At 42.7% G+C, this 27,275-nt stretch overlaps 1 protein-coding gene across 3 annotated transcripts in view; it reads right to left on the minus strand.

Moving 5' to 3' along the window:
• Positions 1-27,275, minus strand: part of CACNA1E (calcium voltage-gated channel subunit alpha1 E) — a gene marked incomplete at its 3' end in the record, with an annotated part of 300,753 nt that overhangs the window by 245,729 nt on the left and 27,749 nt on the right. For all 3 annotated transcript variants that reach the window (XM_082612461.1, XM_082612460.1, XM_082612459.1), the window contains exons 2-3: positions 27,138-27,243; positions 26,145-26,284 (exon numbers count right to left, since the gene is read on the minus strand). In XM_082612461.1, the coding sequence (XP_082468587.1) occupies positions 26,145-26,284; positions 27,138-27,243 (246 nt within the window). The remainder of the gene's footprint in view (positions 1-26,144; positions 26,285-27,137; positions 27,244-27,275) is intronic.

Raw genomic sequence — 27,275 nt, forward strand, 5'->3', positions numbered from 1 at the left:
GGAATGATATATTCTTCCTCCCATGAAGGTTACCCTTGGACAAAGATTGGATCAACTCGGCATTTCTTCATTTGGCCTTAAGAGCATCCTTGAAACATTGCCTGCCTTCTTAAATTCTTCCCCCTTTCCCATCTGCCATTCAGTAATTCACTCATTAGCTTGTTCCATCATTCATCTGTTTTTCAGCAATATTTGCTGAATGACCACTAAGTGCCAGGGACACAAGGAGTTCAGATAAGGATAAGATATATCCCACTAGATGGGTTGCTTGCCTGCCCTCAAACCCTCAGCAAGCAACTCAGCAAGCAAACCCTCCTCCATCTAGTGGAGGAGACACTAATGTCAATCGTGGGAGTTAAGTTCCAAGTGAGCCTAGCCAGGGAGGAAGGGAAGAATGGAGGGAAATGAGGAATTAGCCAAAGGCATGGCAAGCATGGTGTAACAACAGACAAAAGAGCATGTTCAAAAGGAAGGAGGCACGAAATGCATAAAACTCAAGGAACGGGCTTCCCTGGTGGCGCAGTGGTGGAGAGTCCGCCTGCCGATGCAGGGGACACAGGTTCGTGCCCCGGTCCGGGAAGATCCTACATGCCACGGAGCGGCTAGGCCTGTGAGCCATGGCCGCTGAGCCTGTGCGTCTGGAGCCTGTGCTCCACAATGGGAGAGGCCACAACAGTGAGAGGCCCACGTACCGCAAACAAAACAAAACAAACAAACAAAAAAACTCAAGGAACTGTAAGTAGTCCAGTATAATTGGAGGGCAGGCTGCATATGGTCAGGTCAGGAGGGATCTTGAATGGCTCTTGTACTCTGCTACAGATAACAGCGAACGACTAAAGAAGGGCTTTAAGCAAAGAGGTGCATAATCATATTGCATTTTGAAAATCCATGGTGATCCTCTTCTGCAAAATCTTTTTTCAAAATTCAGCAGAAGTCTTTTCAGATTAACATGATACCATTGACCAGATTTCATTTTGTAGATTCTTAGGGGTTTGCAATTCAGTTTGCTTTATATTGGGTGATATCTTCTGCTTTCCTGACTGAATACCCTTCCCCACATTCTCTATGGCAACCCCTTATCCATCTTCAACAACAACCAGAAACAAACATTATCTCTCCTGTGATTTTTTTCTTCCCCCAAACACAGTCATCTTCTCTGTCCTCCATGCTCCTAGGATACCTTCTATAGAGCATGACTGCACTGATGCATTCCAGTTACTTCTTACAAGTCTCTCTCTTCCTAGCCACTGGGTCCCATGAAGGCAGAAACTTGCATTTAATTTACATTTACTACAAGCTCATTTTCTCATCAGTACTTGATCGAACACTTGCTCTGTGCTGAACACTGTGCTGGACACTGGTTTTGTTTGTTTGTTTGTTTTTGTGGTACGCGGGCCTCTCACTGCTGTGGCCTCTCCCGTTGCGGAGCACAGGCTCCGGACACGCAGGCTCAGCAGCCATGGCTCACGGGCCCAGCCGCTCCGCGGCATGTAGGACCCTCCTGGACTAGGGAACGAACCTGTGTCCCCTGCATCGGCAGGCGGATCCTCAACCATTGCGCCACCAGGGAAGCCCTGGACACTGGTTTTTAATACAGTACTACTGAAGGAAGGAAAATTTTCTCAGGCAGTATATGTAAATGTGTTTGTGATGTATATGTATATGGAAATTAAAAACTGATTCCTTTAAAGCAAAAGTTAATGTCTTCTTCAGTACTCTGAACATGAGAAATTACAAACAACTGATTTTCTTTAAAACTTATTAACTAAGTTAATCACGCCCTATGACAAAGCAGAAAAAGTTGAAATGGTCTCAAGCACCAATACCTAAAAATCTAAAATGCTGAGCTGGCAGGGTGGGAACCAAGTGGCCAACATCCAGAAACCCACATTTTTTTAATTACAAAAGAAAGCACCAGGATAGAGGTTTCTATCCAAAGATTGCTATATGACCTTCTGCAGACCAACTTTTTGCTGTCTTTTCATTCATTCACCATGTATTTTTTTGTGCCTGTTATCAGCCAGCTCTGTTGTTAACTCTGAGAAAAATGATAATTGCCATTTTTTAAATGAATTTAACACATTTCAACTACCATGTTAAGTGCTTTACATGTATTAATTCAATAATCCTCAAACTAACCCTATGAAGTAGGTAGCCACTTATTTGGGTAAATTACTTAACCTCTCTGTGCCTCAGTTTCTTCATCTATGAAATGGCAATAATAATATATATCATAGGGTTGTTGAGGAATTAGATGAGTTTATACATGTAAAGTGTGAACTTAGAATAATGCCTGACACATACTATACTTTCAAATATTAACTAAGTGTCACCACTATCACCACCTGGTTGTGAACATAAGAAAACTGAGGATCGGTGAGAGTAGAATAAGTTGTCCCAGCTTCTCTCTCTCAGACAGGCAGACAGCACACACACTGTGGCCTCTTCTTCTTTCCAATTCCTAGAAATCATTTTACAAATACATATAATAACCACACTGGAAAGCAAGAAGGGAAATAGGCCTTTGGTCAACTAGAGATTGTAATGAATGCCCTTAGGACAGAAAATAGATGCAATTTGATTTTTAAAAGAAAACCACAGCTCCCAGACCTCAGAGCAGGATGCCACTCCCATAAATGCAGGCTCGCTCTGTGAGTGCTCCTGTCTGCAGATGGTGGACACCAGAGTCCGGAGGGATCCAGGGGTGACCAACAGGGTGACAGTGGGTAGAGGAGCAGTAAGATCAAGCACACATTTTACTCTCTCCTCCTTGCCCTTCTTTCCCTTCCTTACCTCCTTGGACCAGGAAGCAATAAAAGAATGTCTGCCTATAAGCCAGGGCAATGGGCATGGAAGTTGGGTGAGAAAGTGGGGCAGTGCCCTTTGTGCCTTTCCATGCCTGAAAGGAACAGGCGACTGGCCATCAGAGCGACCCACCCAGCAGCAGGTTGCATCCCTCCACACTCTCACTAGACTGTTAGCCTGTTAGCCTCATAGTCTAATGTCCCTTCAAGCAGTTTGCACAAACAGATATGACAGGTGATGTTACAATCGAGAACCACAAAATACTTGAGGAAATTCAATACCACAAAGTGAGGAAACAAACTCAACAAAGAACTTACACTCAATGAGAATGAATACATATAATTACTAGCTTAGGGGAAAGTGTGAGAACATTACAAGCATTTTAAAAAATTGCTAGAGATAGGGCAAATAAAGATTTCAATAACTGAAAAATTTTTAAGTGGCTAAATGAACTGAATGGCAAGAGAGACAGTTGAATTAGAGACCTGGAAAATAAAACTGAGCAGTGTTCCCAGAAATCAACACAAAGCAATAAAAAAATTAAAAAAGCAAAGTTAAGAGATATAGAGGATATACAGAAAAGTCCCAATGTTATATATAATGAATGCTAGAAATAAAGAATAGACAAAATGGAGAGAAAGCAATATTAAAAAGAGAAAAAAGGAAGGAGCAATTTGAAGGAAGGAAAAAACAATTCAAAAGTACTTCCCAGAATTAAACAATAAAGATATGAATCTCTGGATTGAAAGGGTCCCCCAAACTGGCATGAAAGATAAAAATAAATAAATAAAAACTATAATGTAAAGCACATATTAGTGAAATTTCACACCACCAAAAATAAGGGGAAAATGCTAACATTGTTTAAAGAAATAATCAAGTTCATATTAGAATTGTCATCAACTACATGGGATAAAAGACAATGGTAGGAAGGTTTAAAATTTTAAAGGTAATCATGTGTGTGTGTGTATGTGTGCGTGTGTGCATGTATGCATGTGTGTGTGTGTTGAAATGGAACTGAACCTTTTTGTAAAGAAGAAATTCTGGTTGCATTTTGTTCAAAACCAGCTGGAAATCTCTTTAGTAGCTACCCTTTAATATTAAGGATACCCTTAAATTAATATTAATATTAAGCTACCTTTAAATATTTAACAGATATTTATGCTGATGATATATAAAGATGTAACTTTTACATATTCTTGAATGATTTTCCTTTTATCAGAATGGAATAGTCATCACTGTCCCCTTTAATGCTTTTACCTTAATGATTTTTTAAAAACCATTATATTTCTTTTTTATTGAGACTTTCTTTTTATTGACATTGTCTAGCATATTTTTTTACCACCCTTTCTATTTTTAATTTTCTAATATCATTTTTATTTAGCTAAATCTTTTAAACATAAGTTAAAATTAAATTAAATCACAGTTTATATTTTAAAAAGTAAGTTTAATCTATTTACATTTGTTCTGATTGCTATTAATCTAGGACTTATTTCTACATTCATATTTTCTGTTTGTCTTATTGTTTCATTTCTCTCCTTTCTTGCTTCTTGATGGACTTTCTGGATTTTCTTTATTACCTTTTTTCTTTACTGGTTCTATTTGTCTACAGCTTCTATTTCAACTTAGGGAATACTAGACCTTGCTGGCTGTGATTAAGAATTATGTGTACCTTGCAACTCCATGAATTTCCATTCCATAGGCTTCTTAATTTAGTAAAAACTTTATTTCTACAATAACACCAATATTATACCAAAATCATATGCATATTATCACTCCAAAATAAATGTTTATTGTTTTTAATAAGAAAAATGGTTATAATTTTTTAATTATTTAAAAACAAGGTGAAATTTTTCATTTTACTATACTCCAATAAAAATTAATTTAAAAAACAATATGTACTCTAAAAGTTTATTGTTAATGCTAAACTTTTAAAATGAATTTTCAATAGCATTCACAATAATTTCAGTGTTTAACCTTCTAAAGAATGAACTTCCAAATCCTTTGAGTTTATAAATTAAATGAAAATACTGAGCTATTGGTGAAATTCATTTAACTGTTACTCTTTACTTACTTTATAAAGGGTATCTACAATAACATATAGTGTTATAACAAATATCTGTCTTGATGGTGAAGCTTTAAAAATATTCCCTTTAATATCAGAAATAAGATATGAACGCCTTCTATTACTGCCATTATTCAACATTTTCCTAGAAGTTCTAGCTAGTGTAATAAGATAAGAAAAATTATATAGAGTGCGTGAAATGGAAAGAAAGAGATATAATAACACCTATTTGCAGTTGATGTAATGTTCTACATAGATAATCTAACAGAATGTCAATTAAAGAAAGGGTTTGACATGACTGGAGGGTATAACACCAACAAACAAAAATAGTAACATTCCTATACACTAGCAATGTTTGATTAGAAATCAGCAGTCAGTGGGCAAAAGATGTACTATTCACTGAATGAAGTTGGAAACCTATGGAAAAACATATAGGTATATTCATACTTCGCATAATAACACAAAAATAAATTCAAGAAGGATTAGAACATCAATATGACAAGCATAATTTTAAAATAGTACTAGAAAATATAGGGGAATATCTTTATGACCTTCCTGAAAAAACTCCAAATGACCAACAAACATACTGCCATATCTTCATCAGTCTTGCATTTTACTTATACACTGCCTCTGTCTCAACTCCCTAAAATAAAACGTGGAGTCTGACTGCCTAAGACAACAATGAACTCTGTTTAGGTAACCAAATTATTTTTTCTTAGCTGGCTTCCAAAGATCAGGGTATATTCAGGAGTCCCAATTCTTCCTTCTAACATGACTAAACCTGAGAGGGTTTGTAGGGAGAGGATGTCGCTCTTGTACAAGCTAGGCATCAGTCCCACTGTCTCAGGAACACAAATATTTAATGACAGGTTTTGAAGATAAGGAAAAGCTATAAAATGAATGATAACCAGGTGTTCTCTGTCTTCAGTGGAGGAGATATATGAGGAAACTGAAGAGCGTGGCAGCAGAACGTAACTAGGTTAAGACTCTGGGTTAAGAAAAAGAATGTCCCTTGACTAGGAAGGTCTGAACTACTGTATCGCAGAGGGAGGAAGGCAACATACCCCCTTTTTTCAAATGCTTTGAAAATCAAATGAACCATTCATCTTGGGAAGAGTGAATAGCTGGTAAATTTAAAGGGGATAAACTCCGGTTCCCTGATTAATCTGACCAAAACCAGAACCACCGATCTAGAAGGACTGAAATGCATACACACACAGAAAACCTTGCTTTCCCGGGGGAAGCTCCAACCCTCTCACCTTTGCTAGAACACAGAGAGGAAAGACCACATGCAGTCTGTTCTGCCCCTGGGGGATGGTCTGTACCATCCCCTCCACAGAGCCAGGGAGAAACCTCTGACCTTTTGTAGGAGGTGCTGATCACACACACACACACACACACACACACACACACACACACACACACACACACACACACACACACACACACACACACACGTTGCCCCACCATATGGGCCATGAATCATTCACAAAGCTTCTGAATCAATTATTCATCCAAACCAAAGACCAAACACTTTGCTAATTGTCCAGGAAGGAGGGGTGAAGGGGGAAGGGAGACTGATGGAAGGAAAAGGAATCTGAGCCAATCTGACAATTGGCAGTATTAATACTTCATTTATTTTAAAGAAACAACAACAAAGCACAAAGAGAAAGCTTCCTCTAAGTTAACTGGATAACTAATATGGGATATGAGCTGAAAGAGAAGAGGCCCTCCCCCCAGAGTCCTGATCAAAGCACTCCACCCCTTGGGACCCCATTCTCCACCTTTAGCCTCCCCACCCTCAGCTGGACTAGGAGCTCAGCACCCACACACACCACTACTGGGCCTAAGGTTCGGCCAAGGCCTGCATTTTTACTCCTGCTGCGTGGGCTGAGGATGAGAAAACACACCAGGGCAGACTATGAAACTGGAGTTCAAGGCTTCAGCTGGGTCCATGTTTCTCTCCCCACCCGCCCCACTCAGCAGATACCAACAGACCCTTGCTTTTCATCTCCTTATTCATCCTGCCTTTGCTGGGCATTTATTATGAGTCTGAGAAAACCCAAGTCACCCTAGGGAAGAAGGAAGGAGTACATGTCCCATCCTCAGTCTCAATGCAGAGACAAGAGGGCCACAGAAATAACGAAAGAGGAAACACAGCACCTGCTGATGAAGCGAAAATGCAGCTAAGTGCTTAGGGAGCCTGGAGAAGGGGGTCTATCTTGCTGAGGAGTCAGGTCTTGAGCTGGTTCCCACAGAACATCATGGCACAGATTATTAAAAGGCACACAGAATATAAACAAAGCAGGGTGACAGCAAGTGAAGGAATACAGAAAGAAGCTTTGAGATGGGAAAGGCACCTCTGAGTCTGGCCCTGCTGGGGTGAAGGAGACTTCAGTGACAATAATGACACAAGAGGGGCAATGGGCACGAGGCGGGGAGGAGATTCAGCTGACGGGTGTCCGGGATGCAATGCTAAAGAGTTTCTTTTCTTCTTTTCCATACCAAAGAGGAAAGAAAAGATTGTCAAAAGGTCCTGATCAGGAGAGAGGTATACAGAAAGAAATGATTCAATTGCACGTGTGATGACAGAGGAGAGCTGGGGCAAACCTGTGGCCAGAAGTCAAGTTATGATGGCCTTGCAGGGCAGGGACTCACTGATGACAATCCCAGTGAGGGGAGAGATGACAGAAATAGGCAGGAGGAAAATAAGGTCTTGGGTTGATGAAGACATCAAACGTAACAGAAATGTCTACATGACGGGAAGGCTAATAAAACCCAAATAAATTCTCAAACTTGTAAGTTCCTTAGAGATCACTTAAAGGAATGGTCCTAAAATGTGGGTCACAGGCTCCTTTGATAAAAGCTACGGACCCTTTTCCTGGGGGAAAATGCTCATATATATTAAATTATTAAATGATTTTAGGTGATGCAAGACTCTCTAAAGCCCATCCATCCAAACTTTCCAGGCTGCAGCTGGGGTTGTGGCTCTGAAGGGTCTGGTGGTGCCTGGAGCAGATCCTAGTATCCCTGACACGCGTCAAGGTCATTTCCTTGTAACCACACAGACTACTGACACCACTGATAGAAATGGTGATGTTGGAAAAGGTGTCATTTTGTAGGAAAGAATTTAATCAAAGAGAAAAATCAAGGAGGTAGAAAAAAATAAATAAAAACTGTGCTGTGAGAAGTTACCTTTCTGGAATGTCTCTGAACTCAGTTAAAAAAAAAAATCACCCTTTTTTCAAATCCCTTGATGTTTGTTTTTGCTTTTGTTTTTAATACACAATTAAATTTGGAGGAGATGTGCCCTTCAAAAATCATCAAACAGGCTCTCCTTCCTCCCTCCTTTCACATAAATACAGGGAAGATAGTCTCAGCTTACCCCATTGGGAAATGGGTCTGCCCTCAAATAAATAAAGGCTGAGTCGCTGTCCCTGCTGTGACAAATTCATTTTCAAATGTCCATCTAAGCCCAGGATTTGCATTCCAGAAATGATGACCTGTGGGAGTTTATTCCCAGGAAGTTCTAAGGGTTGGGTCCTCCTGGCAAAGACAAAACCAAACCGGTCAGGGTTGGGGGCTGAGGACGCCACTGAGGTGGAGAGAAGGAAAGAGACATCGCTTTGTAGCAGTTTACAGAAAGGCAGGGAAACCCACCCCTAGAACAAGCTATGGTAATATTATAAACCAATGTTACATCAATTAAAAATAAATTCTTTTAAAAAGGAAAGAAAAGGCTTTTAAATCCTTTTAGCAAAATCCCTGATAAAGAAAAACAGCTACTAAGAGAACACAGCTGTCATGCTGTTTGCATTCAAGAGTTCTTCTTACGGTAATACACGATATGGTGGATACAGATGAAAGTATAGATGCAGATGTACTTTGACACAACGTCAGGCAAGGATATATATGACACATCGGCAGGCACACACATGGGCAGATAATAAACCATAAGCCTGTGCCTATCTTCTTCAAAAGCTGTACAATTTGATTGTTATTCTTATTCTTCTCTTCCCTTCCATTTCACCTCTCCAGCCCAGCAGTGCCCAGGAGCACCATCAAACTTTAATGGGCTCCCTCCTCTGCAGCACCACGGCCTGAATATAGATAAACTGCATAAGGGTCCTCCATGACTCCTCCTATTGATGTGCGGAAGTCAGGAGGAAGGTAGACAGGAAAAGGCGGCAGAAGCAAGGAAGGTACCAGACACTCTCACATATGTCATTGCATTTAATCTCCTCAACACTCCTGGAAGGCTAGCACTGCTCTCTTTGTAGAACAGAAGATTAAGACTCAGGATGGTTACAAACTAGCCCTACCGTCATACCAAAAATAAGGACAGGCACTAGGAACGGATCAGTTTTGATCTGGATGGGCTTTCCACTACAACAAACAATTTCTCACTGGCACTGACTCAGTTTGACAGTCAAATTGTCAGTGATACAGTAAGTCTTAAAAATCAACTATAGGGCTTCCCTGGTGGCGCAGTGGTTGAGAGTCCACCTGCCGATGCAGGGGACACGGGTTCATGCCCCGGTCCAGGAAGATCCCACGTGCCGCAGAGCGGGTGGGCCCGTGAGCCATGGCCACTGAGCCTGCGCGTCCGGAGCCTGTGCTCCGCAATGGGAGAGGCCACAACAGTGAGAGGCCCGCGTACCACAAAAAAAAAAAAAAAAAATCAACTATAAACTCAGCATCAAGTTTAGTGCTGCTGTGTGTATTCATGCTTACAGCCTGCAACGGAGTGGGGGAAGTGATAAGGAATAAAACAAAAAAGATAAAAAGTAGTATCTCCACCATAAGACAATAATTTGGTTGACAATTATAAGAAACTGATTATAAGATTCCGATCAATACAGAAAAAAATAAGGAAAAGAAACATGAAAAACAATAAGGTCTAATGAATAGCAAATACTGTACAAATGAAAGCAGATAAATCATTTATTATAATAAATGTTAATGTTTTGTGTTCTTTCGAAAGGGGAAAACTCAGCTGTATAATCAGAAAGCAACACACACACACACAAAAACAGAACAATCATAAGATACTGACTCCAATTTACTTGTTGTAGTCGTGCGTAGTTCACTAGTAAACATCTGACTTCTCAACCTTTGTGCAAACTAAGGATAGAAAAGACATCAGTAAACTAAGAAGCTGGTTTTCCCTCTGACACTGGCTCCTGACCCTCTGTCCTACGGGCCACAGAGTTTGGAGTCTGACAGATGTTAACCAGCAGTGATATCCAGGCCAACATGGACATTTTATAAATAGCCTCAGCTGGCTGACTACCACTGGGAAAACAACACAAAAATAAAATAAAATGAAATAAACTACTTGCTTCTCATCCTTATCTTCAAAGCCTGATCAAAAGAGGTGGCAAAAAGTGTTCAAGGGCTGCTGACACCGGCTTCTAGTATAGGTCCCAACAGTAGCATTAGAGCAAAGTGAAACCAAATTCCCAATGACCTTCCATCTCCTCCTGATTTAACTCTATCACTGTCCCTCTTACTACTCACAACTATGCTGTGTACACAGTAAGCACTTAATAAAAGGTGGGTAGACAAAGAGATGGAAAGCTAAATGGACAGAACAGATTTCTTTGCAAACTTTCCTCCTGATCAAATGGTTTGAGCACAAATTAAAACTATCTGTATACAGATGCTATCTCTGTATCAGACTGACACTCCTTGAGGGCAGATATCTTACTACTTATCTTTTTCGTCTGAATACTTAGTAAAATGTTTTATACATGTGTAGGAAATATTGCTTGAATCAACAGATATTACTAATAATCAGAAGAAAACATTTATTATATACCACTATCTGTCCAACAATTTACATACATTTTCTTTTTTAACCTTCATATAAACAATGAAGAGGTCACTACCTGTCCTCCAAAATTGATGCTCACCTTTCCACAGTGTAGCGTTGTTGCTAGGAAGCAGCTGCCCAATTAGAGATTAGATCTCCTAGTCTCCTTTGCACCTAGGTTAAGTCATGTGGCTGGTCCTTGCCAATGAGGTATTAGTAGAAATTATGTGTGTCTCTTCTATGCCAATGAATGTAAAAAGTTACTGTGCCTTCTTCATACTCTTTCTGTTTCTATTGAGATGTAAACCATGAGAACCTGGAAGATGGCAGAGCCACCAGACAGGAGGAGACTGGGTCTCTAAATGACCAAGTGAGAGAAAGCCAAGAACACACTGACCTATTCAAGGAGACAGAGATAAATCTATTGTGCTAACCCACTGAAATATAGGGGTTTGTTTCTTAGAGCAAGTAGTGGTACTCAATCTAGCACATAAATCTTGCAACAGAGGTATTTTAGACTTAAACAACAACAACAACAAGAATCCAACAGGCTAAATAACTTGCCCAAAGTCACATCCGAATGGCAAAGCTGAAGTTCAAGTTCAGGTCTACCTAAAGCTAAAGTCCTTAGTCTTTTCACTAAGGTATGATTTGATGTTGGTAATGGATGGGTACACATCTACGAAACAACCACTTCTCCCCTCTACCAAGTGCAGTAGAGGCAACACCAGGCTAAGCTTCCTTATTCCTCCCTAAGCCTGGATTGATGGTAAGTTGCATGAGGGAATGGACCATAACAGTTATATTACTGATATAGTCAGCATCCAATATAGTGCATGGCATTCCATATTTACTTAATAAATAATGCATGATGGTTTGTTAGATGGATGAGTGGATGGATAGGTGCATAGGTGGATGGGTAGGTGGGTGGGTGGATGGATGGATGGGTGGCTGGATAAGTGGATGGGTAGACAAATATATGGATGGATGGATGGATGGATGGATGGATGGGGAAGAAGTATTACTAGGAGAAATCTGGTGAAAAAAGGACTAACAATCTCTTTCCCCCCATCCCACATCCTCTTGCAGCAAGAGCCAAGGATGCTGAGAGTCCTTATATATACTATTATACCTTCTTTCCCTGTTCAGTTCCCCACAAAGTCTCTCTCAGCCTTGCTATGAATCCATAAATTTTAATTGGTGAATTTCAGGGAACAGATTTAAAGAGCTAACATTGTGCTCCTTTATCAAGCAGAAATCAAATCAAGATCTATAGTCAATGTGAAAATGCTTGAGCAAAAAGACATTTTCTTTTAGGACAGTAATACAAGGTGTATATACACACAGGGTCAAGAAAAGATGGGCAAGCAACTACCAAAAAAGACTTAACTATCCAAGTTACCTTGGATCAACAGTGAAAGACAAAGAATCCAAAGGCTAACTATGGAATACCTAATCTTGGATACCACTGGCCCATCTTTCATCTTTCCCTTCTAGCCACTCCTAGAGACTGAACCACCTGACCAGAACTAGGTTGTGTCCTGATCACACTGTGCTGAGCTGCCTTAGGTACAGATATATATACATATGTATTCTACTCCAATCAAACCATTTCGTTCATGAGTGCACGCACTGGGTCTAACTTCCACTTCTACTTCCCCTCCATATCTATACCGCCAGACTGAATACAAGAAATTATAAGCCTGACCAAAATCAGGTGTTAGCTGTAGGCAAGTAACCTCCCAACCAGAGACAAGAGTACTAGGCATACACTAGAGTTCAAGCTCTCAAAGCCCTCTCCGGCCTCAGCCCCTTCGTCTGTAACAATGGGTCACACTGGGTCAGCCATTCTTACCCTTTCAAGTGTGAGGCTCCTTTTTTAATGTCAAGAGTCCAAGACCCACTTGACCCTCCCAGAGGAGTTATTTCGTTAATATAGCCCCATGACAACTCTGTCAGACAGATGTTATTATCCATCACCACCTCCCCTTTTTTACAGAGATGAAGGCATTGAGACTTACAGAAGCTGGATCATTTGCCCACAACCACAGAGCTAGTAAACAGCAGAGCAGAAACAGGAATTCAGGTTTGCTTGCCTACAGAGCCCAAACTGTTAACCACTATGCTATACTGACTAAATGAGAAAAACAATGCCACCATTTCTTCAAGAATGTTTCTAAATTTATTTATATCTAATAAGTTACAATGGCACTCACACACATTTTAGAAAAATGATACTGTGGTACATATTTGTGGGAAACACTATTCAGGAAACAGCCAATGCTAGGTGCAGCCATGGAGCTGCATGTCCACTGCAATAATGCCAGGGGTCTCTTAAGGTGTATTCTTAAGGTATATTCCTGCTTTAACTTTCTACCTGTGGTCCTAAAATTTGAATTCCTGGGTGACTTCAAGGTGCTTAGCTTTAGTTTGGTTTCAGATCAGTCACAGCTGGGGGGGAGTTGAAGTACTCATGGAAATTCCTCCTCCTTTATTTTCAGTAGTAGCTGTTCAAACTTTGAACTATCAGATTCCCAGTAGGGAGAACCCTCCTCATATACGGATTTGTTTGCTGGAGAAGAGGGGTTGAACGTCAGACTCACTCTACAGACAGAGATCTAAGAAGGAGTCTGTCAGAACTAGCAACACATACGGACACACACACACAAATATACCACCTTCCATGGCACCTGTCCTCAACTCACCCAGTCTTTTATTTTGAACCAGGGTGAAAAGTGAAAACAGAGAAAGGTTAGGGAGAGTAAGAGGAGAACAAAGCAAAAGCAGGGAGGAGGAAGTTGGAACATTAGAGAGATGGCTGCACTCATGTGAAGAGGGGATGTGAATTTAAGTACTCAGTGGGAAAGCCTGGGGTAAGCAGTGAACACCTCCCATCGCTAGCACCAGAGCCCAGCTGTGAAGCCTCCATCCGGATGACCTGTCTCTAAAACAGAGAACAGAACACTTACTCAGGAAAGGAATCGGGAGGGAGGCCTCTATTTCCTTTTTCCAAATGAGAAGTGGGAAGAGGGTGAATTACAGAGCATTTTGAGCTCCCCCCAGAAGGGGCCCCTAAATCACAAAATGGTATATTTATCGTGGTTATTAACCAGAGTTCAACTTGGATCCAGATTCAGCATCATGATGTGTCATGGGCTTAGAAAGCAGGAAAAAGAGAAACATCCCATAAACAAGCATGTGGGTTGGCTTGATCTTTTGACTATTGTTCTATGAGAAAAATAAAAATCATAATAATCATATAGCAGTGTTCTCAGAAAAGCATTTTTAAAATAATATCTCTGCTGAACATCAAAAATAAAAGCCCACACACTCATCAATTCTTACCCATTATTTGAATCAGTAGGAGATGCTCAGAGTGTGAACCCAGAAGGCAGGACTATGTCTTTACTCTGGGCAAGGCTAACAGATTTTTAGCATAGGATGGGCTAGATGATAAGGTCTAGAGACTGGGTTTTGGTACAGTTCCAATAGGTTAAACAAAATTATAGTTGAGGGTCAGTGTTGGAAGGAGGAGGCCAGAGGAGAGAGGGAGGGACTCTTCGAAAACATTAATTCTATCCTAATTCTGAGCAGACTTGGAATCATTCAGGGAAGTTCTATTTTCTCAGGGATCATCACCCATCCCCAGTCATTTTCTGCAAATATGTTTACTTCCCTGCTTCAAACCAGTCAATGGCTTCCCACTGAACACCCTTGGTGATGCCAATGAGACCCTGAATGATGTGGCTCCTCCCCCTCTCCAACTCCCCTCAGGTTACTATCACCTCAGACACTACACGTTGGGTTCCACTGGCCTTCCTGTTTCCCAGAGCTGCCAGGTCCTCTCCCACCTCCAGCCCTTTACACCTGCCCTACCTTCCACCTAAACCCTCCTCATCCTGCCCCCTTTCCTCTTGTCTTCTTTTCCTAGCCAAAGGCTACTCCATCTCCAGGTTTCAACATTAACATCAACTTCTTGACCTCCTTCCCCTCAGATTAGGTTAGAGTCCCAATTTCAAACCCCCCTGGCACTGTTAACACTTCTCCTTTGCAGCACTTTATACACCATTGCATTTAAATTTAATTTACTATCTGTCTTCTCTGCTAGACAGCAAGCTCTAAGACAAGAGAAACTCTCTCCATCCAGGGCTGTACCCCTTATAGTCAGCACGATGTTTGGAACATAAGAGGTCCTCAACTAATACTGGCTGCCTCTAGCCTTCCCTCTCCCTTGTCTTCTCCTGGCTCCTCCTATGTCTTTCCCCATAATTCAAAGTTTCAGATATGGGGGCTAGGGATGCTTAGCTCTGAGTGGGCCGGGGCCAGGAGATACATCATTCTGGTTATCACCCCTCACCCAGAGTTTTGATTAAGTCTCAACAGCAAAGATACCCCAAACAAGTTCTGTTTCAGCTTCAGCTCTCCATGGCCACTCATGTGGCCCTAGACTAAGGAACGACTCCTCAAGGACCCTCCTGGCCCTAGAGGGTTGATGGGGGAGGAGGTGAGATGCATGGAACCACCCACAGTGACGTAAATCATGAGACTTCACCGCAAATGTCATCTGAAGTGTGAAGCAGCCACACCTGTCACTCTGCCTCCCAGTCACTGTCCCAGAGTTTGAGGCCAGGGAGAAAAGCCATGACCTTGAGCCCCTCTCCTAACCATTCTGTCACCAAGGCCCAGGCTCCTGACAGAAGAGTGGCAGCCGAGATGGAAGGAAATGAAAGACAAGGGGAAGGTCATCAGAACTCAGCCTTTCCTGTCAACTCCCCTCAGAGCGAGGACTAGAGTTCTGTGCACGATCCTTCTGATGGGACATTCCTCCCTGGGGGGAAAAGGGCATCCTCTTCAGCCTCCTTTGTAGCACTCAGAGCCTTCTGACTTGTGTGTGTTTGTGTGAAGCGGGAGGCCAGAAGATGAAGACAAAGACACGGAATATTAAAAAAATAAAAGTAAGGGGCTTCCCTGGTGGCACAGTGGTTGAGAGTCCGCCTGCCGATGCAGGGGACGTGGGTTTGTGCCCCGGTCCAGGAGGGTCCCACATGCCGTAGAGCAGCTGGGCCTGTGAGCCATGGCCGCTGAGCCTGCACGTCCAGAGCCTGTGCTCCGCAACGGGAGAGGCCACAGCGGTGAGGCCCACGTACCGCAAAAAATAAATAAATAAATAAATAAATAAATAAATAAATAAATAAATAAATAAATAAATAAATAAAACAAAAGTAAGAATATTGAAAAATGTAATATTTTCATTGTTGATAAGGCTAAAAATGAAGGTCTTTGTTTCCGCTTTTACTTGGAATTTCTTTGCTGTTGTAGATAATAACCGTAAAAGGATTTGACTAGTTCTGATAAAGTTAGATACTTCTAAGAGGAAATAAGATATATCTCACGTTCAGTCTGGAGTAAACTTCTGCCTTGAAGCAAAATGACAACTAATGGGAAATTTTTTAATCAGCCACAGCCTTGGAATTTGCAGTAAGTTGCAGTGAAACTTGTCTTTGTAGTTGCAATTCTTATGGAGGTAAATGACTATTCTGAATGAGCTACAGAACTACAGTATTTTGAATATTTTTAAACATCTTTTTCAAAAGGCACTCAACGTGCTTTGTGTGTATTTTAACATTTATCTTCATAATATCACTGACCTGGGCGGGAAAGTATTTCTGCTCACTGATTTCATATTTTGCTCATTGTCTTCCCAAACACTTTTGCTGAGGCGGCTGTGCTGTACAGTAGACACCACATGGGCTTTAGAACTGCTGATAATACAATGAAAATGCCGATCTCTCCCCTTAGTAAGTGTTTGGCCCTGAGCACGTGACAGCCTCTTTGAGCTCTGAATTCCTCATCTGCAAATCGGAGATAATATTTGCCTTGATTTATGTTTCTATACTTAAAATGATATATGCAAGCGCTGACAACAGTATATGAAGGCTTCCACATTTTAAATAAGACACGTGAGCTCCTGGTAAAATGCGAGCCATCATCACCAGTATCAGCATCATCATTACTGTATTTGTTTGTTGCAAGACCTGGTGAGGTAGCTCGTGCAGATGCTACCTTCATTTCATAAATGAAGTTTCATGAGGAAAGCTGAGATGGTTTAGGTATCACCCAGTATCACACTGAGGTATCAGAGGGAGAATGTATATTAGGGTCAGGACCAGGACTCAGGGCCCCTGAAATCATTTAGTCCACTAAACTAAACTCTGTTTCCATATAAGTTGCATATATATATATATATATATATATATATAAATACACACACACATATATATTGCTATATATATATATATGTATATGTATATATATATTCCAGCCAACTAATTACAAAAATCATTTATTTCTTAACACCCCAGTTTAATGGCCTGAACACAATCAAGAATCATCAGATTCTCACTGCCGGGGAGCGTAGAGCATAGCTGCAACCAAGTCCTGGATTTGGAGTTAACAAACCAGTATCCAAGTCCCCGTTCACCACGTTCCAGCTCTAAGACCCTGGACACATGGCTTAGCCACTTGGGCCTCAGTTTTCTCTTCTGGGAAAAATAATAAATACAGAAAGTGGGACAAATTTATCATTCCCCCAGGTCTAAAATTTGTTGGTTAAATTTTAGTAACCTCAGACTTAACCTTCCTTTATATGTTCTCCTTAAGCCCCGCACATCCTCTTTGTCATTTCAGCATCTGCACTGCTTCCTGTGTTAACCACTCTGCACTCCTCACACCTGCTATTTTCTGACTCCAGGGAATCATACATTGAATAGCACTGTTGCATTTTGCGTTTCACTCTGAACTGTGGACTATATTTACAGTACAGACAGAAGTGCACAAAAGCTCTATCCAAAGGAGGAAACGTGTATCACCCACAGAATGGAAATGTAAACACTCCCTTTAATTCTCAAGTCTCCCTTGTAAATTTAGAGAATGAACATTTATGCTATAAGCCATCTCTGCTTTGCAATCCTGCCTTGGAATTTTCACCCCTGCTGCGCTCTTCCACACACAGTCATGCACATGCCTAAGACTGTATGCACTTAACAGCCTTCCAATGGCAGCTCCAGGCCCAGGGTGGCGGTCTGGCTTAGAAAGCATCTGGCCCTCATTTCTTTCCCTTTGTTACCCTGAATGAATATAAAGCCAGAAAAATACTCTGAAACCAAACCACCCAGGGGGTCTGGACCTTCCTCCACTTGCTCTGGCTTTCCTTCCTCCTTGTTGACACCAAGACCAATTCAGGCCCCCACTCAGTTCTCTCCAGGTTGAGCTTCTATCAGTCAACGGAGGTGACAAGAAGCAATGTTTTAGGAAAGAGAAACCATCCCAACAGCAATGTCTTACACCCAGAACACAGTAAGTAGTCAATAAATACCTGTAGAATGTATCAACGATGACTCTCAATACAGAAAAAGGATAGAGTACATATGTAAGAAGAAATGACCTCCCACCCAAGGAGTAACCCCAGCTCAACTGCCTGTCAACTACTACCTGGGAGTCTCATCTGGGGTCTCCCTAAAAGAACTGGGTTTATCATTAGCACAGAGTAAAGAAGAGACCTCCAAGCTCCACATTTTGCCTTCTGCCTACCTCTCCCCTGAATCCAAATTCCATATCCTAACTCTATCTTTTCCATCATGCACCCATCTGGAGGGAAATGGAATTAAAAGAGAACTAATGTTCTGACAAACGGAGATGCTGCAAGTAGCAGCTGTGTTCCCCCAAAGTGAAGCTAGAAATGAACGAGGAACTGGTGAGGAGGTGGAGGTCTTTCAGACAAGCAGCCACCAACTCTGCTGGGAGAGAGAACTTGAGAGGCAGTCAGAGCTTAAGGACTAGCGAAGCACCCCAAAGTCAGCATGAAGGCACCAAAGACCTGGTCTCCTTCTACTGACTCGGGTCTTCTGAGTAGCTCCCAGCCCCCCATATCACCTCACTCCGCCTCAGTTTCCCCGTCGCTGAAAGGACAAGCTCCAATGTCTCCTCCCTCTACCCAGCCCTTCCCTGTTCTCCACCTTCCTGCTTCGCCCACTTAGAGCAGAGAGGATGAGTAAAAGACAGGTCTGTAAAATCTCGCCAGGCTCACTGGCACGGAGATGCTATATAAATACCAAGTGTTATCATACTATTACCACAGAGATTTAAATTGGGCTGGGGGCCCCGGGGCTGCGTTCACAACACCTCCCGCACATTCTCAGCACTGGAGAGACGGTGCTGGAGAAGGAAAACTGTGCTTTCCTCGATCTTTAGCTGCTCGGGAAACTCGTGTATTAGGGCAGCCTCCTTACAGAAACCCTCTAAAAATACCTGCCGGTGTATATTTAGCTCCAGATACCGTCCTCCTACCAACAGCTCTGCTTGTGCCGCTGGTGGGAAGGTGGGGACGTCCAATAGCAGCTCCCAGCTCTTCTGCAGCATCTCCTCGGGCTCTTCTCCTCCCCGTTCCCTTCTCCCTTCATCCTTCTTTTCCCTGCTGGGTGATGCACCTCCTCCCAAACTGCAACTAAGGGTATGGCCATGGCTTCCCTCTCCTTTCCGTGCCCTTTCCTCAGCGTTAATTCCAGAATGACAAAGACCTGTGCAGCATCCAGCACTGAGTTAGAACTAATCATTCCACCCCTGCTCAATGCCTTCAGTGGCTCCCCACTGCCTTCTGGCTACGGTACAAGCTCCTCCTCATGGCCTCGGCTGGCCCCTGCTGACCTCTCTGGGAGCATCGCTCACTATTCCACCGGCCAACTCCCCAGAAGCATCCTGCGTGCTCTCTCTCCGCTTCAAGGATTTGTATGTAGCATTCTTTCTCCCAGAAAAGCTCTTCTCCTTCCTTGTCTAAGACCTAACGGCCTACCCTCACATCCCAGTTTCAATGTTACTTCCTCCAGGAAGTTTGCCCCGGTCCCCAGAGCTAGGTTGGATGCCCTTCTTCTGGGTTTTCATGACATGCGGCCTCCTGGTGGGGACACTCAGCCCTGCCCCACCCACATCTAGCACAGTGCCTGGCGCATTGTGGGTCGTCAACAACGTCCCTTGAAGGACTTGAAGGAAGACAGAGGGACAGGTGATCACCTGGGCCCTGGGGTGATGGTCTTGGTAGAGGAAGGAGGCAGAACCCCAGGCTCAGATACACTCGCCCACTCTTCAGAGTCTGTACCCATGTTCTTGCAGTTAAGAAAATAGTCAAAACAGGTCATCTCCCACAGAAAAGCTGGCAAAACTGATAGTAAAGCATGTTCTGAGCAATAGGTAGAGATATAAAATATATAGATATAGATACAGATATAGATAGAAATGTAGTCTTTGCAATATGGCTCAATAGATAGAAGCTTTCATTACATGGCAAATGCCAGGTGAGGCATTCTTCTGCTCTTTCTGCTTCTTTCTCCATATGCCTCCCCCAACCCATAGCCACCTCTAGGAAGTTGGGTCTTCAATATTCAGCCCTGACCCCAACCCTGCACCCATCACCCAGGAAGCAATTCCCAAAAGGTAACACTGCGAACCTAGTAAATAGGCCCAAATGATATGAAGCCCAATATCTTACTCACCTAGAGGCTGAGTTCCCAGCTTTCATTTCTCTAATGGAGTGATCAGGATGTGAGCAGCCAGGCTGAGTCATAGCTACATGAGAGAGATGTAGATACTGCCTGGCTCAGCCAGACCAAGAGGCAGGACTGGGAATAGGCAACCCCTCCACACTGCCAGCCCCAGGTTGCCCCCAGCACTCTCCTCTGTATCCTATCGGTGACAAGACAATCTGGGATGGAACAAGTGATTCCATTCTACTAGCATGTATTAAGTACCTACTCTGATCAGGCACAGACATGAATAGGGTTCAAAGACACAGTCCTGGCCCTCACTTCCCTGTTCCTACCCATGGGTTAGGAGGACCTTTGAGTTCTCATCCTCCCCTATCATTGCCCATCTATTCCAGGGACTATGACTTATTATTAAGACTAATATATAATAACAACTTCGAGTAATTTAGAATTCTCCAGGTGGCCTAACAAATGGTTCGAAATAGCATCTCTTGAATTGTTACCAGTACAAGAGAGATTCCAAGTTATGTAAGGTAATAATTTGTTAAAAGAATAGCAAATTCCACTGTCTTTTAGAAGAAATGAGAATACATTAACCCTGGTGTTTCTCAGTCCCAGAATTTGCTTGAGTATTCAACAATACACGTTTTGTTGAATAAATGAATGGATGGATGGGTGAATGAATGAATGAACAAGCCAATTAATGAAACAAGCTGGAACTTCGGGTTTAGTTTTTATGTATTAAACCATGAGAGTTAAGTAACGTGCCTTCTTAACCACAGAGCAGAGAGTTGGTTGTATTCCAAGCCCACAGAGAGAAGTCTTAGGATGGACACATGGGGCTCTGGTCCTCTTCAAGTCATATGTGAAGCCTCAGCTCTGGGTCAGGGACATCTGCCTGCTTATGCCGCTCCCTGAGCCCATTCCACATTGCTTCAAGGGGACCAAAGGAACATGCAATCACAGAGCTACAGAACCACAGAGCCTCTGAGGTTGTGAGGTCACTGATGGTGTGGGGAAATGAGCATTGAAGAAGGAACTTGGATCCAGAAGATACGGGCTCAAGTCCCAGCTCTAGTACCTCCTAGTATATCACATACCTTCTCTAAACCTCAGTTTCTTCATCTATAAAACAGGGATAACGAGATCCCATTTTGGGGATTATGAGGATTAGACGAATAATGTACATAAATTAACCTTCTGAACCATGGAACTCCCTCAGCTTACAGACCTAAGAATTCTAAAGGTTAGAAGGTCGAGAGTACAGGCAGAATGTGGTGGCCCAGGTCTCCCATCCACCCATCTCTGAGCAAAAGGCAGTGATGGAAGGTCTTTGGCTGAGCCAGCTGTCTGGCACCTCAGCCCCCCACCCCTCCACCTCCCATCACACACTGAGAGCTGAGAAGTTGTACAGCCTCAGCCTGAGGCGGTGTCCTGCTCTAGTACCTGTCACTCCTCCTGTGCACTGGTGGCGGATGTGAGGTGACACCTGGAGCTGAGGTAAGAAGTCAGAGCAGCCAGCACGGGCTGCTGCAGGGGCGGGTGTCAGGAAGCCTAAAGGAGGGGCTGCACCGGGCAGAGGTAAAACACCAGGCTTGGGTCAAAGGGCACAGTTCCAACTCCTGTATCTGCTGTCAAGGAGCTGGTGGTCTTGGGCTGAGCACTTAACCTCTCTGAGTACTGGATGACTCCTATCTAAAGCCTGATCTGCCTGCTTCCCTGGGCTGGTATTACAACATATTCACTGCATCTAAGACCCCAACAGTTGTAAGATGCCCTGTGGTTTTAGTTACAACTATGAAAGACAAATGCTGTCAATTAAACTATATCATGCCATTACTGTAGGACACAGGCTGATTTTAGAGATGCTCCAGCAGGAGAAATATGCATTTTAGAAGCCATGCAATGTGGTAGATGAAAGCATCGTGTGAACAGAAGACAAAATCTGATTACCCATTCCTGCGGGGCAGAACCGCAACCCTGAGCTCGGATCTCAAAAGTGCCAAGCCCTCTCCCTGGAGAGAAAGAATGAGTAGCTGCAGGAGGAACAGGGGCAAAGTCCTATTGGTTCAGATGGACAGCAGTCGCCTTTCAGCAAAGTTTGAAGAGCACTAAGAACGGGAGATGCCCAGGCTGGGGGGGGAGAGAGAGCAGAGAGGACAAGTGACTTGGCCAAGGGCTCAGCACCTGCACCCACTCGTGTGCACCCCACACATGCAGGCGAGGACACAGAGGGCCTTCTTGGCCATGCTGACAAAGGACTCTACAAATCTGCCCCTTCAACCACCTGGCAACCCTCATTTGAAGGCAGTGCTTATGGCTCCCACCAGCCTTCTTTCGTCCCATCAAATGGCTGGCCCATTTCCTCCACCTTCCCTCACCCATCCTGGTTCCCAGGCCCCACCCCAGAAAGGCAGATTCTCCTTTAGAGGTACTTCAACCTGTCAAAATGTCTCTTAAAATGTGACATCCAAAAGATGTACATTGAGCATCTTTAATAATTATTTATAATAGCCAAAACCAGAAAGCAATCTAAGTCTCAGATAATTGCGAAAATGGAGAAGTAAGCTGGGTACATCTATTTAACAAACTGCTAATCAGTCCTTACAGATTTTAACCAAAATATGGAGTACTATGTACTATGCCCATACTATACTGAGAAAAGGTAGCACAGTTACAGGCATTGAAAGGAGAGCTTGCTTAACATTAAAGGGGATGGAAGGAAATACCACAAAATAATCAGGAATTTTTCTTAATCAGTGACTGCTTTTTTTCTTTTGATTTTTCTGTATTTTCCAAATTTTCCTTAATGAACATAGAATAGTTTAAAATAAAAATAAATAGACTAGATGAGAAATTTCAAATGGCCTCTGACACGTATAGGCCTCAATGAGACCAAGAATAGAGATATGGGAACATATGTATATGTATAACTGATTTACTTTGTTATAAAGCAGAAACTAACACACCAATGTAAAGCAATTATACTCCAATAAAAATGTAAAAACAAAAAAAATTCATGCAATTGTAGCATATAATCCATATAACATTACAGTACTCTTCTTTTAGACAGAATCATATTTCTAAAATGACTCAGACTCATTTAGGCCTTTTACTGTACATATCTTCCTTGACGTACAATGAGGTTACACCCCGATAAACCCATCATAAGCTGAAAACGACGTAAGTCGAAAACACATTTAATACACCTAACCTACATCATAGCTGAGCCGAGTTACCTTAAACATTCTTAGAACACTTGCTTTAGCCTACAGTTAGGCAAAATCATCTAACACAAAGCCTATTTTTTAATAAAGTGTTGAATATCTCATGTTATTTATTGAATACTATACTGAAAGTGAAAAACGCAATGGTTGTTTGGGTACACGATGGTTGTCAGTGTATCGGCTGTTTATCCTCGTGACCTCAGGGCTGACTGGGAGCTGTAGTTGCTGCTGCTTAGCATCACAAGAGAGTATCATACTGCCTATCACTAGCCCAGGAAGAGATCAAAATTCAAAATTCGAAGTACAGTTTCTACTGAATGCGCATTGCTTTCACATCATCGGAAAGTCAAAAAATCATAAGTCAAACCATCATAAGTTGGGGATTACCTGTACAGTATATATTATTTATTTTAGGGACATTTAAAACATCACCCAGTTATTAGCAAAAGTCAAAAGATAACAATTGTCGGTGATGATGTGGAGAAAAAGGAACCCTTGCGCATTGTTGGGGGAAATGTAAATTGGCGCAGCCACTATGGAAAACTGTATGGAACTTCCTCAAAAGAATTAAAAATAGAACTACCATATAATCCAGCAATTTCACTTCTGGATATATATCCAAGACAATGAAATCATTATCTTGAAGAGATATCTACAATCCCATGTCCATTGCAGCATTATTCACAACAGCCAGATATGGACACAACCTAAATTTCCATCGATGAGTGAATGGATAAAGAAACCATGATACAGGTACACACACACACAGAGGAATATTATTCAGCCTTTGAAAAGAAGTAAATCCTGCCATTTGCAACAACATGGATGAACATGAAGGATATTATGTGAAGTGAAATAGAGAAAGACAAATGCTGCATGATCTCAATTATATATGAGGTCTAACTTTTTTAGAAGCCGAAGTCATAGTAACAGAGGAAGGAATGGTGGTTACCAGGGGCTGGGAGTAGGGGAAAAGGAAAGATATTGATCAAAGAGTACAAACTTTCAGCTACAGATGAATAAGTTCTGGAGACCTAGTATTCACCATGGTGACTATAGTAAACAATAATGTATAACACACTTGAAATTTGCTAAAAGTGTAGATGTCAAGTGTTCTCACCACCAAAAAATAACAAAAAAAGTAACTATGAGAGGTGACGGATATGTTAATTAGCTTGATTGCAGTAATCATTTTACAGTGTATACATATATCAAATCGTCACATTGTACAACTTAAATATATTCAATTTTTATTTTTCAATCGCACTTCAGTTAAGCTGGGGAGAAAACCCCACAAAACATCATCCAGGTGTACTGCAGTCTTTGACCATGTACTTCTGAAACACTATGCAGAAGGTGTATCTTTATACACTAAATCACACTTTAAATGCAGTAGTAGAATTTTCTTTTAGAAAAATAACCTTCAGAAAATCCTTTTGTAAGGCAACAGACATTTTTAAACATAAAGAGTCATCTCCATCTACTTATCAGTTCCCTATATTAAAGGGTTCGATGCTTGTGAGCTTCCATTTATACATTCTAGTCAATTACCCCTTCAACTTTTTCCCCTTCACTTAATCACAATTGACATGAAGGTTAAACATATGAGGATTCTGTCTATTGCAGAAGACGTAATGAAGAGATGCAAATAGTCTCAAACTCACTCTTGTCAGATTTTACCTACGCCCACTCCTCTGGCTATTCCCTGGGTGTGTGGGGGGAAGGTCCTCTTTGCTCCCCTCTGCCTTTGGTCAATCATAATGGTAGCTCATATCTCCCCACTCCTCACTTTTCTACTCCACTCTCATCTTGTCCTCACAGGTTTGAACAACTGGGCAGCCGAGTAAGGGAATTTCCATGCCACACCCCTTGCTGCCACACCCACACAGGATCCACCTGGCCTGGACTGCTCCCCTCCCCTGCAGGTACCAAGAGCAACCTGATACAAAGACACACAAGAAGCCACAGAAGCCCAGGGAGGCAATGCCCATCATCACCAGTCCCAAGGTCCATCGCATATGCTGCCAACAGCACTGGATCAACCCCAGTATAGGTATACTATATTCATTTAAAAAGAATAACTATCGAATATTCATATAACTGTACTGCCATCATATATGCTGCTTATGACACAACGCATTATTACTATGTTAATTTTCAAAGGGATACGATGTCAGACATTTTCGTGTGATTCAGTTTTATACCTCCTCATATAATAAATACGTATAAATCTGTAAATCGTAAAAAATTCTGTTGTCAGGACACGAGTCTCAATTATCAGTTCAGAAAATATACTTCGAGTCTTTTCCAACCCCCAGAAGAAAACTGCACCTAATGGCATCTTCTGGCCCATTTTGCGGGGGGCGGGGGGCGCCCTCAGGCTAGGGCAAGCCACTTGCTTTAGTGAAAAGACTCACTTGGAAACGTCTCTGCATCCCTAGCCAAACACAGAATGGGAAACCAGAAGCAGCAGCGGCCAGACCTTGGGCCCATGGCCTCTGCCGAATGCCACGTGCGTCTCCAGAGTCCTCGCACTCCCCTGCAGGTGGCTCATCTATGGCTCAGCCCCATGGGAATCTCACCCTTGAACTTCTTCCTCCACCGAATTCTGCCTTCCCTCCCCCAGGTTCCTCGCACCAGCCGCTTCGGTACCCCACAGGCTCCTCCACACGCAAAGACGAGACAGGAAGAGGACTCACCCACTGAGGACCACGATGAAGTCCATGACATTCCAGCCATTGCGGAGGTACGAGCCCTTATGGAAGATGAACCCCAGGGCTACGATTTTGATCCCAGCTTCAAAGCAAAAGATCCCGATGAAATACGGTTCTGTCTTCTCCTGTGGGATGAAGAACAGAGGTGCTGGTCAGAGAGGACTGTGCTTCATCAGACACGGGCCAAGGCACACCCTGGCTAGCTATCCTCTCTGCTCTGACATTTCCTCTCTCCTATAGGACACCTGGACGTCTGCGCTGAGCCAGCCCCACGTACGGGTGAGGGTGCTGCGGGACTCTCGGAGAGCACAAGAGCAAGGGAAGCCAGCTGCAGAAATGGATGGATGTGGGTCTCATGCCCAGGGCCGGCCGTCTTCCCACGACAATGACCAACTGTGCTGGCTTTGCCTTGAAGGAGTCAGCTTTCCCACTGCTGGCCTTCACTTATGTTGGAAGCTTAAGAGTTCTTTCTCATCCACGGATTATCAGGCTGGAGCCACTTACCCGTACAATTGGATTTTAGGTATTTTGTTTGCCCTCTTTAGAGGGAATACTTTAGACACATGGATGATTGCTTTATAGAGAATATGGACAAACGTTTAGGAAGTTCAGAACAGTGAATGCACATAGGCTTTGAGCATCCTTCATGCTCTCTCCTTTACTCTCCCTCTTCCTCTCACTCCCAAAGTCCCTCAGAAAGAGGAGAGAAGTGTGTGTGGGCCCCGTGTCCTCCCTTTCTTCTTGCCTGGCTTCCATGCAGTGTATACACAGAACTTCCTGGGAGCAGGAATTTAAAAGGTCAGTCCTCTTGTCTTTATGAATCCCAATGGGACTTGTTACCAACTTGTCCCTCAGCAAAGAACAAACTCACAGAACTGTACAGAAGGGAAGGGAGCCAGGTGAAGAAGCAAAGGAGAAGGGAACCAGGCAAGAGGAAGAACAGGGGGAAAGAAAGATGAGAAGGAAGGAGGCACCTACCAGTCTGCGGGACATTGGGGTCTTGTCATCCTCAGGAAGATGCTGCTCCAGGGCCAAGACGATGCAGTTGGCAATGATGGTGGCCAAGATCATGTACTCAAACGGCGTGGGAAAGGAGGAGTTAAGAAACACATTCAC

This window comes from Mesoplodon mirus (assembly GCF_964341445.2).
Source record: "Mesoplodon mirus genome assembly, chromosome: 3".
Taxonomy (NCBI): Eukaryota; Metazoa; Chordata; class Mammalia; order Artiodactyla; family Ziphiidae; genus Mesoplodon; species Mesoplodon mirus.